This window comes from Fringilla coelebs (assembly GCF_963513975.1).
Source record: "Fringilla coelebs genome assembly, chromosome: 14".
Classification (NCBI taxonomy): domain Eukaryota; kingdom Metazoa; phylum Chordata; class Aves; order Passeriformes; family Fringillidae; genus Fringilla; species Fringilla coelebs.
This window is the reverse complement of record NC_140040.1, coordinates 6950202-6964372: the sequence shown is the minus strand read 5'-3', so window position 1 is coordinate 6964372 and position 14171 is coordinate 6950202. Positions and strand designations below refer to the sequence as shown.

The following is a 14171-nucleotide window of genomic DNA, read 5'->3' as shown; positions in this document are numbered from 1 at the left end:
GTTCTAGGGAGTGATTCAAGCTTTTAAGTGGATCCCTACACTAAACTGACATCTACAGAAATTCACTTTTTCCTTACTAACAAGACAGGAGACCAGATTTTTAACCTGTGTAATAGTTTCATGGTCTCTGTAAGACAGCTAAACACAGCACTCTGTCCAAAGAGCTGCTCTCAGCTTTTTCCTTCACACTGACAGAATAATTCACCATAATGAATTCAACTGAGAACTAATTTGGCCCAGATGTTATCAAAGGTGATCTTTACCTTCGCCCCCTACAAACTCCCAAGGGCACAGCCAAGCCAGTCCCTTGCTACAAGACATTCCTCACCCACAGCCAGCTTGATGCACTGTTAGAATCAAAATGCATCGTGTGCCATTTCTCTACTTCCCCTTTTCTTTTCTCTGTTCCTCCTGTAACCTACAGAAGAAATCTTCCTGGTTGCTACTGCTGCCCAGGGGATCCCAGCAAAGCTCTTTCCAATTTCATCACGTCTCATGAAACGACACAAAGCAATGAGAAGCTTCATTCAGCACTGGCCCCTATTTTTCAGTCAGCAAGCAGCACACACCTGTGATCTCCTGCAATTACTCAGAATAAAGCTGACCTTTCACTTTGATCAGAAACTCAGGGAGCTCCTGCAAGACATGGAAACAGAGTATATACCCAGGGCCCCCTGCCAGGCAGAAGGAAACTCAATTCCACATCTTTCCTCAGCTGATTGCTGAACAAGCACCCTCTTAATCCTTGCACCTGACAGTGGCAGAAAGCCCCAGATCACGGCTCTTCCAGAGCTAATACTGCTAATTCTGCTGTAATAAGCTGCAGCCTACAACAGAGAGAAAAGCAGAGACAATAATGTCAACTGCTTGAAACTTGCATTGTGTAACAAAAGATAAAAAATCATTGCAGTTACTGACAACAAATCCCACACATATTCAAGTCACTTGGGATATCCTGTAACCTGACAAGGAAAGCCTTGATGAAGAAAGCAGACAGATGAAAGCATTTTCATCTTTATTTCTGGAATAGTTTTTTTCCTTGCTTTTATTTTAGATTTGGAGAATTAAAGGTCTAATGAGAAGGCAATAGGGACAAAAGTAGTTAATGTTCTTAAAATCTGTTCCATTCTTCCTTAATTTCTCCTTCAGTTCCTATGTACCATTCTTTCAAATCTCAGTTTTATTTTTCACTATGTCTTTCAATAACTGCTAGTGCATCTCACTAGATGACACTAGGTCTTTATTCATTCAGAGAATTCTCTACTAAAAGCTGGGAAATGCAAGTGAAATGTACTCTTATCAACATTTTTTTTTAACATTTCCGTTTTTAATTTACTAAGGAAGTCATCATGTTTTGCTGATCTGACAGTCCATTTCAGAAGGACAAACACACAATCTAATCAGGTGTAGAATACAGGAAGACTTACACTTCAAAAGAAGCAATCACAAAGGAATTTCTTTTTAGCTGATCTTAGATCATAAAACTAATCAGTCCCTCCCTTTTACAGGTCTTCCTAATGTAAAAGTGATGAAGAAGCTCATGAAAGACCACTAGAATACCTGAAGGTATTAAATTGAAAATCAAAAAGGATTTCAGCTTAAACAGCCTGAAAAATCCATTGCCACAAAAAGTGAAGCCTTATAATGTAGGCAGATACTGGAAAAGATCCTTAGTTTCATCAAGTATTCGTGGTCATTTCTTCCATCACACATTAATTTAGGCTTTCATTTAATTTACTGGCAAACTGCTAACAGCAGAAGAATGTGTTTCTTCAAAATAAGTCTGAGCAGAAGAGGATTCTTTGGCCATCTGATGTAGTGTTGCATGATACCAAAATGGCAACACCAGCCACTCCCACACCTGAAAAAAGACCTGTGCAACAAGTTTCATGGCATTCTAGAGACTTCATAATAAGCATCTGGATTTTGTTTTCCTCCAAGGCTTCACCTAGATGAACAGGTATCCAAGGATAAACTTTTGGGGAACAGCTATTTCTTTTATCTTTGCATATGTACTCACTAAGTAGTGATATTCCACTAGGACAAGGGAATTCAGGCTTCAAATTGGAGGAGCAGGAAGTGCTTATCCCAGGGATGGTAACTTGGGTCCTACCCCATGAACAACAGCTGCCCATGCGCTATTAGTCACCTCACAAATCACACCCTGATGCACACAAGGAAAACTAAAGTCAGTACTAGTTAACGTAATGTCAGGCTGTCAAACACAGAGGTGCAGTTTACTGTTGTTGCAGCAGGAACAGGAAATTCCAGGAGAGTTTTGAAAGCATCTATGGCAGAAGGGTGGTGGACAAGACAAACTCCCAAAGCCTAAATTAAGACATTCTTGCTTTTGAGTCACAGAAAAGTTAGTCTGAATTAGTAAGTGTTGGAGCAGACATAAACAGAATCAAACCCAGGTGACTCCTTTAAAGTGACCCTCATGCTGAAATTTTAAGAAGCTTCATTGTTTTACACACACTCCTAATTCATCTGGACTCGTATTCCAAATATTCTCATACACCAAGCCCTAAAAGTGCTACAATCAATCTTCAAAGTAGATGAAGCAAAAAACCCCCAAAATCCCACAAAGTCCCTCAACCCTGGAAGAAAAAAAAAAAAAACCCTTTCTCCCAGGAAGAAGTAAGGTCTCATTTATAAACATATCCACTCTGCAAAGAAACCATCCCTGCCTTTAAACTGCCTCCATCAGCCCAACTATTCCTCATGTTGACTCAAGCACTCTCAAGACGGCAGCTACTGGTCAGGAAACCAATCCAGGCCAGAACTCACCCAGCCAAAGATACTTATTTTAATCCAGACTAGGTCTCTGGTGTGCCCCAACACTAAGGGCAGCCAAAAGAGAAGCAGGGCAAAAGGGTTTCTACTAGCACAATGTTAAGCTTTATGTTCAGGAAACTACTGCCTCAGCATGGAACACATACCACACTTTAAACCCCCTCAATTTACATTTATGTTCTTGACGCTTCTGCACTTCTGCCTGGACTGATTTGTTCTCTTCATGCTGGCTATTCTTCATGCAGCTCCTGAGGTCAGAACTCACTCTGGAACAGAACAGATGAACTAGTGAAACTACATAAAAGAGAAAGGTAAGGGGGGGGTGGGGGGGCAGAGGGAGGGAGATAATAAAAGCAGTGTTAAATACTTAATGCTTGTTTAAAACAGGTGTAGTCCCACACCCCTAACAGAACAGCCCTGATAACTGCTTGAGGACCCCTTCACTTACCAAAAGAGCTATAAGCAAAACCAAAGGAATATTTTAATCAGCTTTAATACCTTTACTATGATGACTGAACTCATATTACAAGCTTCTCTACCTACCTGTTCTCAAACTCTTTAGCATTTACATTCTGACAATGTAAAGCTCCGGATGCCTCACGTCAGATTACAAGTGCAATATGACATTTTAGAGCAACCTCTGCCTACTTCAGATGGCCTCTTTGTCCTCTGCTGTGGAATAGCACATCACACACTGAAGGAGTTTTTATTGCTGAAGACGTGTAAATGAGAGCAAATATCACTCCTTACACACTGTCAATGCAGCAGTGGATATACTGCTTATATCAAATAACAAAATCAGCTGTAATATAGTTCTAACCTTGCCACCCTGAGGAAGACAAGGCTCTCTACTTACTGAAGCAAGCTTCATTACCCTTATCAATTAAGGGCTTAAAATATCCACATTTACAGAAATACAATATTTACAAGACAGCACATTATTCCTTTGTGTAATCCTTGTCAGTCTGCAGTGTGCACACATGCTAAAAACCCTGGGAATGGTAAGGAAGTCCAGAGGAGTAATTCTCAAGAGAGGCATGTATTCTTGCTGCACTCAGTAATGAAGGCCAAGCAGGGTTGGATTTCACACTAGTTGGATTTCACACCCTTTGAATTTAAGTGCTTCCCCTCCACGTTCTTCAGTCATTTATTTAGTATAAGGCACTCAAGTCTGGGTCCTGGCTGCATTTATTACTTGGCAAGTCTATTTTTAATTGTTTACCAGCTTCAAAGAGCATTACTGATAAGAGGTTTGTTGGAGCTGTGGATGCTCAGTGATAGTGAGTTTTTAAAAAATTTGGAAATTATCTCTTTTTATTTAACACTCACACTGCAAAAATCACAAATACAGGCCCTGGCCGGGAAAGAGGATGCTCAGAGGATACATGGGGTGTGCTCCACTGCTAAGGGCATATTAAAACTGCTGATGGAAGCGGCATCTTTGCCAGGTTGTGTGCTGTGCAACACTGGAAAAGATTTCCTGAACTTTACAAACTTTTCAATTAATGTAGAAAAGCCTCAAGAGAGGACTTCTCCCTTCAAAAGACTCTTGATACAACATTAACACCTTCCACATGGAATATTATCACCTTCGAAGTTTTGTCACACAGACAAGAGGACAACAGAACACACTGAATTGAATGGAAGCAACTGTTCATCCACTTTGGGTATCCTGAAACTTTGAATCAAGAAATAGTTTTCTTCAATTTTTCAAACCTAATCTTCTGCTTGGCAAATGATTTAACAGTAAAGAAATCTATTTTAAATAGAGATTGTACCCAAACTCTTACAAGGGGAAAGAGAAAACAAACCTGTAATTGCAGCTCTTTTCTACACTGAAGACAACACAAATAGAGAACATTTCACAGGGATCTCTGCAGATTAGCACTGGTGGTGAGTTAATGCAAGGCACAGCCATTGCCCCTCTCTGTTTACAATGTATTGATTCTGATAAAGGAAATAAGTTACAGGAGCTTTTTTAAGAGATGTTTTGAAGCTGCTTGGACACCGCTCAAGAATTATCAACCTACTAATGTACAATCCAGAGAGCTCCAAAGATGCAAGGCACTCCTGTTTGATCCACTCCAAAGGAACATCTGACAGGGAGAGTAAGTCACTTCTACTCTACTGCAGAGATGATACTGAACTTCTGTTAAATACCTGTTCTGTTAAACTTCTGGCATAAAATACCTTGCAGGAATTTACATTCCATCAGATCTCTGACATATGGGTAATGTTTGATAAGCTTGAAGGAAAACAGGCATAAACTGAAAATTTAAAGTGCTTCATATGTCCACTGCTGAGCTTAGAACACATGGAAAAAACACACCAGAAGGCTGCCAGAACAATGAGGTGGCTGGATATATAAGACCTACACAGCAGAATGACAGAGTTAGCTGTGAAAATACCATGGGGAGATCCTACTGCTAACTTTAAAGGGAAGCAAAGAGAAGATTAAGCCACACTCTTGGAAGCAGAGAGTCAAAGGACAAGTGCAACAGACTAGCTGCAACAATGAGTGGTCAAACATTGGAGTAGGTTGCTCAGAGATGCTGTAGAAACAAAAATATTTCCAAATACAACCCTAACTGACCTCATCTAGCATCAATGCTGGCCCTGCACTGAGTCAGGGGTTGAACCAGGGTACCACAAGAAGTCCCTTCCAACCAAAATTATTTTACCGTTCTCCGGCACTTCATAAAATGAAGGATGCACTTAAACCTCAAACACAAAACATTGAGACATTTTTCCATCTATGCAGTTATAACTAAGATGCTCCTAGGACTGAGATTTAGTAGTCTCAGCACTCACTACCACACAAGATGTAGAGGCCCTGGAACACTTCTGCAAGCTCTCGTATACTGACCAGTTCTTCAGCAAATGAAGAGATGTACAGTAACTCCTGGCAATCTATTGGGGACCAGCACTTTCAGAGTGGTGGATATCCAAATCCACCCAGTATTGAAGAGAACAGCATTAGAAAAGCACAAATATTGTGGTTTATTGTTTAAGAAACAGAGAATCGCCTGTGCTATGAAGTACAAAGATCCACATCAGACAAGACTCCTATAGGGACTTCAGTAAGAAAAGAAGGAAGCATAACTGACAAGAGAACTCACTACTATTTTTATAATTTGCAGCAGAAAACCCAGGTCCACAGTGAGTAAATCCAAACTAATAAAAAAGGAAAAATCTGGCTTTGAAGTACTGAGGGCTACTGTATCCCCTTTTCTCCAGGATGTTAACAAGAAATTGTATCTTGTCCAATAGGCAACAGAAAAGGTGTCAAAAGGCAGATGAAAACTCTCCCTTGGCTGCCAGCACTGCACAGCCCGTTTCAAGAGGCAGCACATCATACTGACCAACAACTGCACTGGATCAAGCACTTCCAACCAGGAAGAGCTGGACTGGTAACACAGCAGGACAAACATTCAATCTCTCTCCTTTTGAGTCTGGTGGAGATGGAGAAATCATCCCTAAGGATTTGTCTGCACAAGCCACTCAAAGCAAATGTCTCCAAAACCATTACAGATGTCACATCAGGCAAGTGAGACATCGAAATATTTCATAGTCAGCTCCACCATACTGTCATGGAAGCTCACAAATGCTTCATGTAGGTGAAAATGTTGGTAGGACAAGGAGAGGATGCAGCTGCTTTAACAGGACACACAGTACAGGAGCAAAGCATAAAGTAGTCTGGGACCATGTAATGCTCCAGGTAGCTCAGAGCAGGAGTCAACAGCAGTCACTCTTTGGCAGGAATGAGAGAAGAGTATTAATAAATATGGAAGGTAGGCAAGGATCAAGTAATCAATGAGTACCTTTTGAGTATTCAGTATCGCCACAGGAAGCGATAAATCTCTCTTCAAAGATCAGAAGTGGCAGTAAGTTATATACTCAGCAGGAATGCTGGATAACACTAACTTCTTCCATCCTCCAAAAAGAAAAGAAAAGAAGAAAGGTTTTAATAATCTGATAAGCTTTGACTGAAACTACTAGCCTTCAAAATGTCACTTCTTTTCCAACCTGTAATCTGGAAACTCCTGAAGTGCCTTTAAGGGGTTTTCTTGCAGTACATACTGAGAAAGCAAAGCTGAAGTTTAGATTACACTTCCACTGCAAACAGTTTAGCGCACAGGAGAAAGCTACTGGTTAAAATGTAATAATGTTAACTTATGTCATGGAATTATACAATCAAAATCAGGGGGTATTTTTAATTCTGTAGCATTTCCTGCTTTCATTTTAAATCTCTGGATGTTAGAAGCGGTTTCAAGGGAAGAGCTTTGCAAATCAAATACAAGGAGACAGAAAAACTATACAAGAAGCTGAAGTAATTGGCCAAAAATCACTGCTGGTTCTACTGCAGTGAAAGGCTCTTCCAGGAGGCAGTCCAGAGAAACCATGTCTCTTTCAACATTAAACAACGGGAGAATTCAATTGCCTGGACAACAGTTTTAATCATACAGGGAAGTTTACAGCTCCATTTCAAAAGAGTAAAAAAAATGTTTACAAATAGCCAAATGCTGCTATTACTGCTTGTGCTCTTGGCTTCCCTCACCAAAAGCCTCTACCTACCCCAAGATATTTTGGGGCATGGTTCCATGAAAGCTCAAATGAAACTTGAGGCAGCATTTTTTCCACATCCACTTACATGCTATTGCCCTCATGAAGCAAATTCTGCTGACCAGTCCATCACCTGGAGACACAACTGCCAGCACACATGTGGAAGGAGATGGGGTCACAACGACCCTGATGCAAGACAACCTAATTTTCCAGGGAACCCTGGACTTTCACCTCCCTAAATGCTTTGGTGTTTATTCCCAAAAGAGCAAGAATTGTAAATTTCCTTGTATAGCTTTTATCAATAGCTTGGGAAAAAATGAAAAAAATTTCCTTTATCCAACGTGAGCATAAAAAAAAACCCTACAAGGAGAGATCACTGTCCATTTAGTGCAGCAGTCTGTCTCCAAAAACCCTAGCAGGAAACAGTGTGTAGAGAGAGCAATCAGTCATGTCTGTGGTTTACCACCCTTATCCCAACATCCAGTCGAGGGATTAGGGATCATTGCCTCTGGACCTGTGGATCCCCTTCTGAACCTAGAGCATCTCCACAGACTCTTACCAAAACAGGTTTCCCTCAATTGTGGTGTATTTACCTCATTTTTTACTCCTACAAGCTATAGGCTCACCACAAAACTCCCTGCATTTACCCAAGAAGTTGGCCTTGTGTGAGCACAGGGAAGCACAGCAGCCAGACTGGGCACAGACTGAGTTCTGTGAAGAACTCAAGGGGCAGCAGCAGAGGGACACCATTCACCTTCTTATGAACAACCAGGAGAAACCAGAATTGCCAAACTCAAGCATCATGTGCTTCTGTTGAAATCACCACACAGAGGAGCACATGGATTACATATAAGTTTGCTCTGTAGCTCAGAGTTCTCAAGATTACATGTCCCCTTTCCACCTTTTTAATGTAAGATGTGAAAAAAACCCTTAGCTTCCAGCAATCTCCACTTAGAGATGCTTATGCCACCATCAAGCTATTCACGGTAACATCCCTGAGAGCTCAGAATGTGTCAAACACTTGTGTCAAATCTCTGCACATGAGGCATTAACATAGCTTAAAATTGAGTTGTTTACTCCTTCTTCCACAGCTTTATGCTTCATAGGTTAATTCCTGATTAAGTCAATATTTTACTCAGCAACCAGTTTAAAACTAGGATCACTGCAGATAATATAATTCCACACAATAAACACAAATTCACTATATAAAATGAGTCAATAAATAATTTTATGTAACACAAAATTTTATGGAGCTATGTTTTCTTCAGTGGATTCAATAAAAATCACCTTGCTTCACCCTCTGTACATTTTCCATGCTTAGAACCAGGAAGGAAGAACTCCTTTGCTGATACAAAGACTTCCTGGGCAGCAGTGCTTGTGCCAAGGTCCTTGGACTGCTTGGTAGGCAGCGAGCTGGACATGAGCCAGCAGCTTGTCCTGGCAGCAGAGAAGTAACATTTATCTCTCCAACAGCTCCCCAGTGCCATAGCCTCAGATCAGGATGTATTAGTCACAAGTCTGGACCGGGTATACAGGACGCTACTTGACAGATTTCCAGTATATATCAATATCTGCTTATTTTCCTCACTCAGAAGATTTTACTGGTTTGATCATATTCTTGGATTGAAAAGGAAAAGTCCTAAACCTCTCTCTGTTCAAAAAGAGGGAAGGTGGTTCAAGAGAAGAGGAGGTGCTATCCATCATTTTCTTTAGCATCCCTGGTTTATCACCAAGCATGAATGACAGCTCTCTAAATATATATGAAACAAGAAAAAGTCAGCACCTGGCAGCTGGCTGAAGCAATTTTCAGATTTTTTTTTCCCCACAATCTTGATTCAAAAAAGATATTAAGAAATTAAGAAATATATGACTGCTCATGATATCAATCCACTAGTTAACCACCCCCCTGTGAAAAACTTAAGCCTTTTAATTTGAACTTATTGGGTTACAAATTCATTGTGTTTGTCAGCAAGATTAGAACAAGATCACTAATATCCAGTATTATTTTTTAAGGGACATATCTGAGGACTCTCATCAAGTCACCTCAGTTTTGATGAGAACCTGCATAGCACATGTTTAACATTTTACTGCATGGCAATACAGCTTAGTTTTCCATCAAATTGGAGATGAATCCCTTTTCACACAGTAATTTTTTGGAGGGTTTTGAGTGCTGAGGCCAAAACCATATGTAGGATTTTGGGAATGACTTCATCCCATCCCACAAGATGGGCAAGAACATACTCGTGCTTATTCCACTAATGCATTTAAGAACCACATTAGGTTCTTTGTCACAGCATCACCTTGGAAACTTGTGTTTATGCTGTTTATTCACTATGACTCCAAAACAAACTTTAATCACTGCTTTCTACGATACTACGTGCCTTGATTTAAATTCAGCTGGAATACCTGGTTCCCAGGTGCACAGCTTTATGTGTAGCAGCCTTAGCACACACACTGGACTGGATTTACTCCACCTGACAATCACAGTGGCTGCCTTAGTGCCCAGTTATTTTCCATGAACCAGAAGTTAATCATGAACAAGTTTTTAAATACATTTTTCAGCAACAAAATCATTAATGAAAACAAATTGTGACAAGCAATTACTAGTTTTTGCTGAATATCCATGGAAACTATTCACTCTTGTACACCCCCAGATTAATCCTGAACTAAATGGCATTTACTGATACTCAGTACTAATATTAATATACAGTAAGGCCATCAAGATCAAGTCCTTTAAAAAAAGTCAAGCAATAAATTTAACAAGCTCTTGTTTTCTTAAAGCCTTTGCTACTAGGATTAGCATTTTTCTCTACATCAACTAAATTCTGTAGCAAGAATAAATGGGAGAGCCGGTAATAATGTGAACTACATGTGTGTTAACACCATGCAGAGCTAGTCAAACACCCAAGGTGTCTTGGGCACCTGCCACCCTCCCTGCACAGCCATGTTCATCCACTCCACCTCCTTTTAGAACTGACACATCAGCACTTCTCTGACCTCCTGGAATTTCACTACTGTTCCAAAGTGCACCGACTATAAAATATCCCTTCCAATACTGCAGTTAAAAATATTCCAGGGGTGAAAAATATACCAATATGCCAAGGTAAATGTCTCTCTTCCCTCCCAACGTACTCTGGTGGGGAGCAGTTTTAAAGAGTTTTTGTGTTTTGTCTTGTGTTTGGTTTTTTTAATATACTTTACCTGTGGATATTTGAGACATATACAGGCGTCTAATGATGATGCATTATTAATACAGACAGGGGTGCAATTCACATGCCAAACAATCTGTGATTTGCCTTCTGTTTTGCCAGAATTTGACAATTTCAATGATGTCAACAGAAATTTTTTACATTATGGGAAAAAAAATATGCAAAACAAGATTTTTAGTATAAGATGAACTTACTTAACCCTGTCTTTACATTTGAGCAAAGCTTTCCAGTGAAACCCATGAAGCTTTAGAAATTTCATGAGTTTGCAGCTATTGCAGAAAAATAAGATGCTGCTGCTAGCTGACTGACATAACAATATGTATCTGAGCAGGCTACTTGCACTACAGGGAGAAAAAAAATACCCTGTAGTTCAGCTTGTTGCACTGCTACCATTACACAAGCCCTTGTTGGTGTCACTGGTCAGAATATTAACTGATCACTGCCCTTGTTTTTCTAAATAATTTCAAACATTCCTGGCCTCACCTCTTAATATGAGCCCCACAGAGCGCACTGAAATCCTCAAGTAGCTGACAGTAAACTGTGGGAGGGCTTGAACTGAGGGGGGGGTATCTAAAAACAAACCTTTACAGAAGAAATGCAACTCTATCTATGACTCAAAACTTCACCTGTAGGGATAGTTAGAGAATAATGCTTCGGGAGTCCATTCTATCAGAGATGTCCCCTAAGTCAATGCACGTTAACTGCGCCATTCTTGAGAGCTGGCTCTGCACTACTTCTCTTTTCACCTGTTAAGAACCACATTGGAAGGAAATTAAGATTATATAGCTTCCAAGTTTTCATAATACTGAGGAAAACTTCACTTTAGCTTTAACTTACACTAGATACACAAACCGAATTGTTCTGTGTACAGTTACTTAAATGTTAACATGATCTGAAACATAAAACTCCCTACTCACCTTCTGTTTATTCTGCTCTTCTTTTTCAGGTTATTTTTGTTAATCAGAGAAAAACAGATCACTCAGCTGAGCAGCAACTCTTTAGTTTTCATATTAAATATATTTGGGATAAGGATACCTCACTTACTTCCTAAAGACTGATGAATTATTGGAGAGATCTGGGAGAAGCAGCAGAACAGGGTGTTGTAAATGAAATTCAAATATCCTTCAGCACAACAAAAAGCAGTATTTTTAGCTACAGTCAGGACAGATTCTTTTTAAGTTTCAGTAAAAAATCTGAAAGAACAAGTGCCACATATGATCTTAACCAGTGTTACCATCACTAAATATAAACAATAAAAGGGAATTTCCTGGATCTGTGTGTTTCTCTAAGACCATGTAGGTTACAGAGTAGCAGAGCTTGATACTATATTGACATTTCAAGGTTTAGTACAACAAAGAGTGAACTGGGCATCTGAACTAAAGCCAAATGGATGAACAGGGGTTTACAGTTAAGCAAATAAATCAGTACAGTTCAGTAAGTTATCACACACAAAAGAAGCAGTCAAAGCTTTGGTTTCTTTCAGCTGTTGTCAGTGTGTGTCCTCATGTGTTCAGGCAAAGCAGAGGCTGCTCCTTATTACACATATTTCTAGAGCACCTACAAGCACATTTGGGATCCTAAACCTTATTACTCCCCAAGCATTCCCTCTCTGGTAAAGAGGTAAGAGAAGCTAAAGTTGGCAGGATGGGGAATTGGGGAGTTTTTATGCAAATATAATCAATAATATAGCTGAAAGAGCTCATGTGCAAAAAACTGCCCAGACAGAGCAGGGAGAGCTACACAGAGGCCAGTGGAACCTGTTTAAGTAAGAGGGATAAGTGAAAGGAATAGGCTGGCTTTGCTTCAAGAACAGACAAGCCTAATAATATTCAACATCCAACTTCAAAAATCTAGAAAAGCAGGAGTTCCTGGACATGAAGTCCTAAGGGGAGGAGAAGAAATTAAATTCTGGAGTAGGCTGTGCACAGAAATTCCTTAGCAAGTTAGTAATCCCATATAATTAGATTTTTCAGGTAAATGCTGAAAAAAGTCAAGAATTACACGGGTCAGCTTCTGGCATTTCAAGACACAGCCCTGGGAGCACAGCAGGCGGGTATCAACCTGCAGCCCCAAGAGCTAGTAAGGATGCACACAAATTAGCTATGGATCATAGTCAAGATCCAGCCTGCTCACATGAAAACAGCTCTTGAAATAGCTCCTTCCCTCAGAAACTCTGCAGGCACGAGTCACCAGCAAACTTAACGCTGTAGTGACAGTTCTACAAGCTCTGTCTGAAATGGACGAGCCTTGCTGCTATTATTTTAGTTGCAGGGCCACTGGAGGCTACAGGAACTCGAGTTTTGCACCTTTTGCTCAAATATTAATCCTCAAAAATACCCCACAAAGTTTCTTGAGCCTTTCTGTGCATCCTAATAACCATCCATGCACAGCAGATGACATTAAAACTGAGCTAGCCCTACACATCCAGAAGAAAAACAAAATGGAAGTAAAAATCCATCGACTTCGTAAAAAAAAAGGCAGCAAGCACTGCTTTGCCCTTATACTAAAATTCAGTTCTGCTGATGTCTTCTACACTGAAGGAAAGTGTTGGGGGATCGTTTAAGTAAGAACAGCTTGAATACAGCCAGAATTATTTCCAATACTCAACGGGCTCCTACAAATTCAACAGGCTCAGCAGAAGATTTAATAAACTGGAGAATTTGAGACGATATTTACACACTTCCTGCACTGAAACAAAAACACGTACACTGGAAGTGGTAAGCAGTGTTTTTAGATGCAATGTTTTAACGACACCTCTGGAGTTTATTACTAGGATTCAGTAACTGGCCAGAGATGAGGAACAGCCGTGCATGTATTTAAGGGGAGAAATGCTCGGCAAAAAAATAGGAAGTCACAAACAGGAAAGCGAGCTCATTCTCACCAACAGGCAAGTCCTAAGGATTACATTGAACAGAGAAGGATCCATACAACACGACAAAACCCTTCTACCGAAGTCATTTCACAAGGTTAACACAAGGCCAAATCCGATACCATATAAACATATATTCTAAAGAAATCTAAAGCTAATACAGAGAACAAACAGCAAAGCGTTTGGACACAGAGCATGTGCGATTTCCTCCTCTGCATCACAAAAAGAATCGGGTTTTGTGCTTCCCCCCCCAAGCAGCATAGACCCATGGAAGGGAGGGAATAACGCCGTCCTCCGCCATGAGATTTCGGGCTCCATCCCTGGGCAAGCGCCCGGCTGCGGAGGCCCGGGAGGTTCCCGGGGAGGTGCCCCGCGAGTCGGGCAGCCGGGCCAGGTCCCAGCAAGTGACACAGCTGCTCGGTGGTGGCCCAGGTGCTCCCGATCGGAGCCCGAAGCCCCGTGGGGACCCCGGACCCGAAGTGGGGTGGCGGGGACGGGACGGGGAGGGAAGGGCGGACACAGAACGGCGGGGCCGCCGCTCTCCGGGAGACGCGCGGGGGGTGCGGGGGGGCTGCCGGCCGGTCACCGCGGCGAGAGCGGGCGCCCCCCAGCCGTGCCCGCCCCGGTGCTGCTGCATGGCGCTGCTCAGCCTGCCTTGCAGAGGGAGCTCGAGTCCCGCTCTGCGCCTCGCAGCGCCTCTCACTCCGCCGCACACGCCAGCGCAGCGAGGCGGC

General features: G+C 41.3%; 1 protein-coding gene across 7 annotated transcripts in view; it reads right to left on the bottom strand.

The window, feature by feature from the left end:
- Positions 1–14171, bottom strand: part of CTCF (CCCTC-binding factor) — a 34966-nt gene that overhangs the window by 20162 nt on the left and 633 nt on the right. For 2 of the 7 annotated variants that reach the window (XM_084215369.1, XM_084215372.1), the window contains exons 2-3: positions 6618–6730; positions 2968–3062 (exon numbers count right to left, since the gene is read on the bottom strand). The exons of 1 other annotated variant lie outside the window; for it this stretch is intronic. In XM_084215369.1, coding sequence (XP_084071495.1) covers positions 2968–3021 — 54 coding nt within the window. In that variant the 5' untranslated portion in view covers positions 3022–3062; positions 6618–6730. Of the gene's footprint in view, positions 1–2942; positions 3063–6617; positions 6731–11194; positions 11315–14171 lie in introns of those variants that run through there. 4 more of the 7 variants (XM_084215370.1, XM_084215373.1, XM_084215371.1 and 1 more) reach the window with 3 other exon arrangements.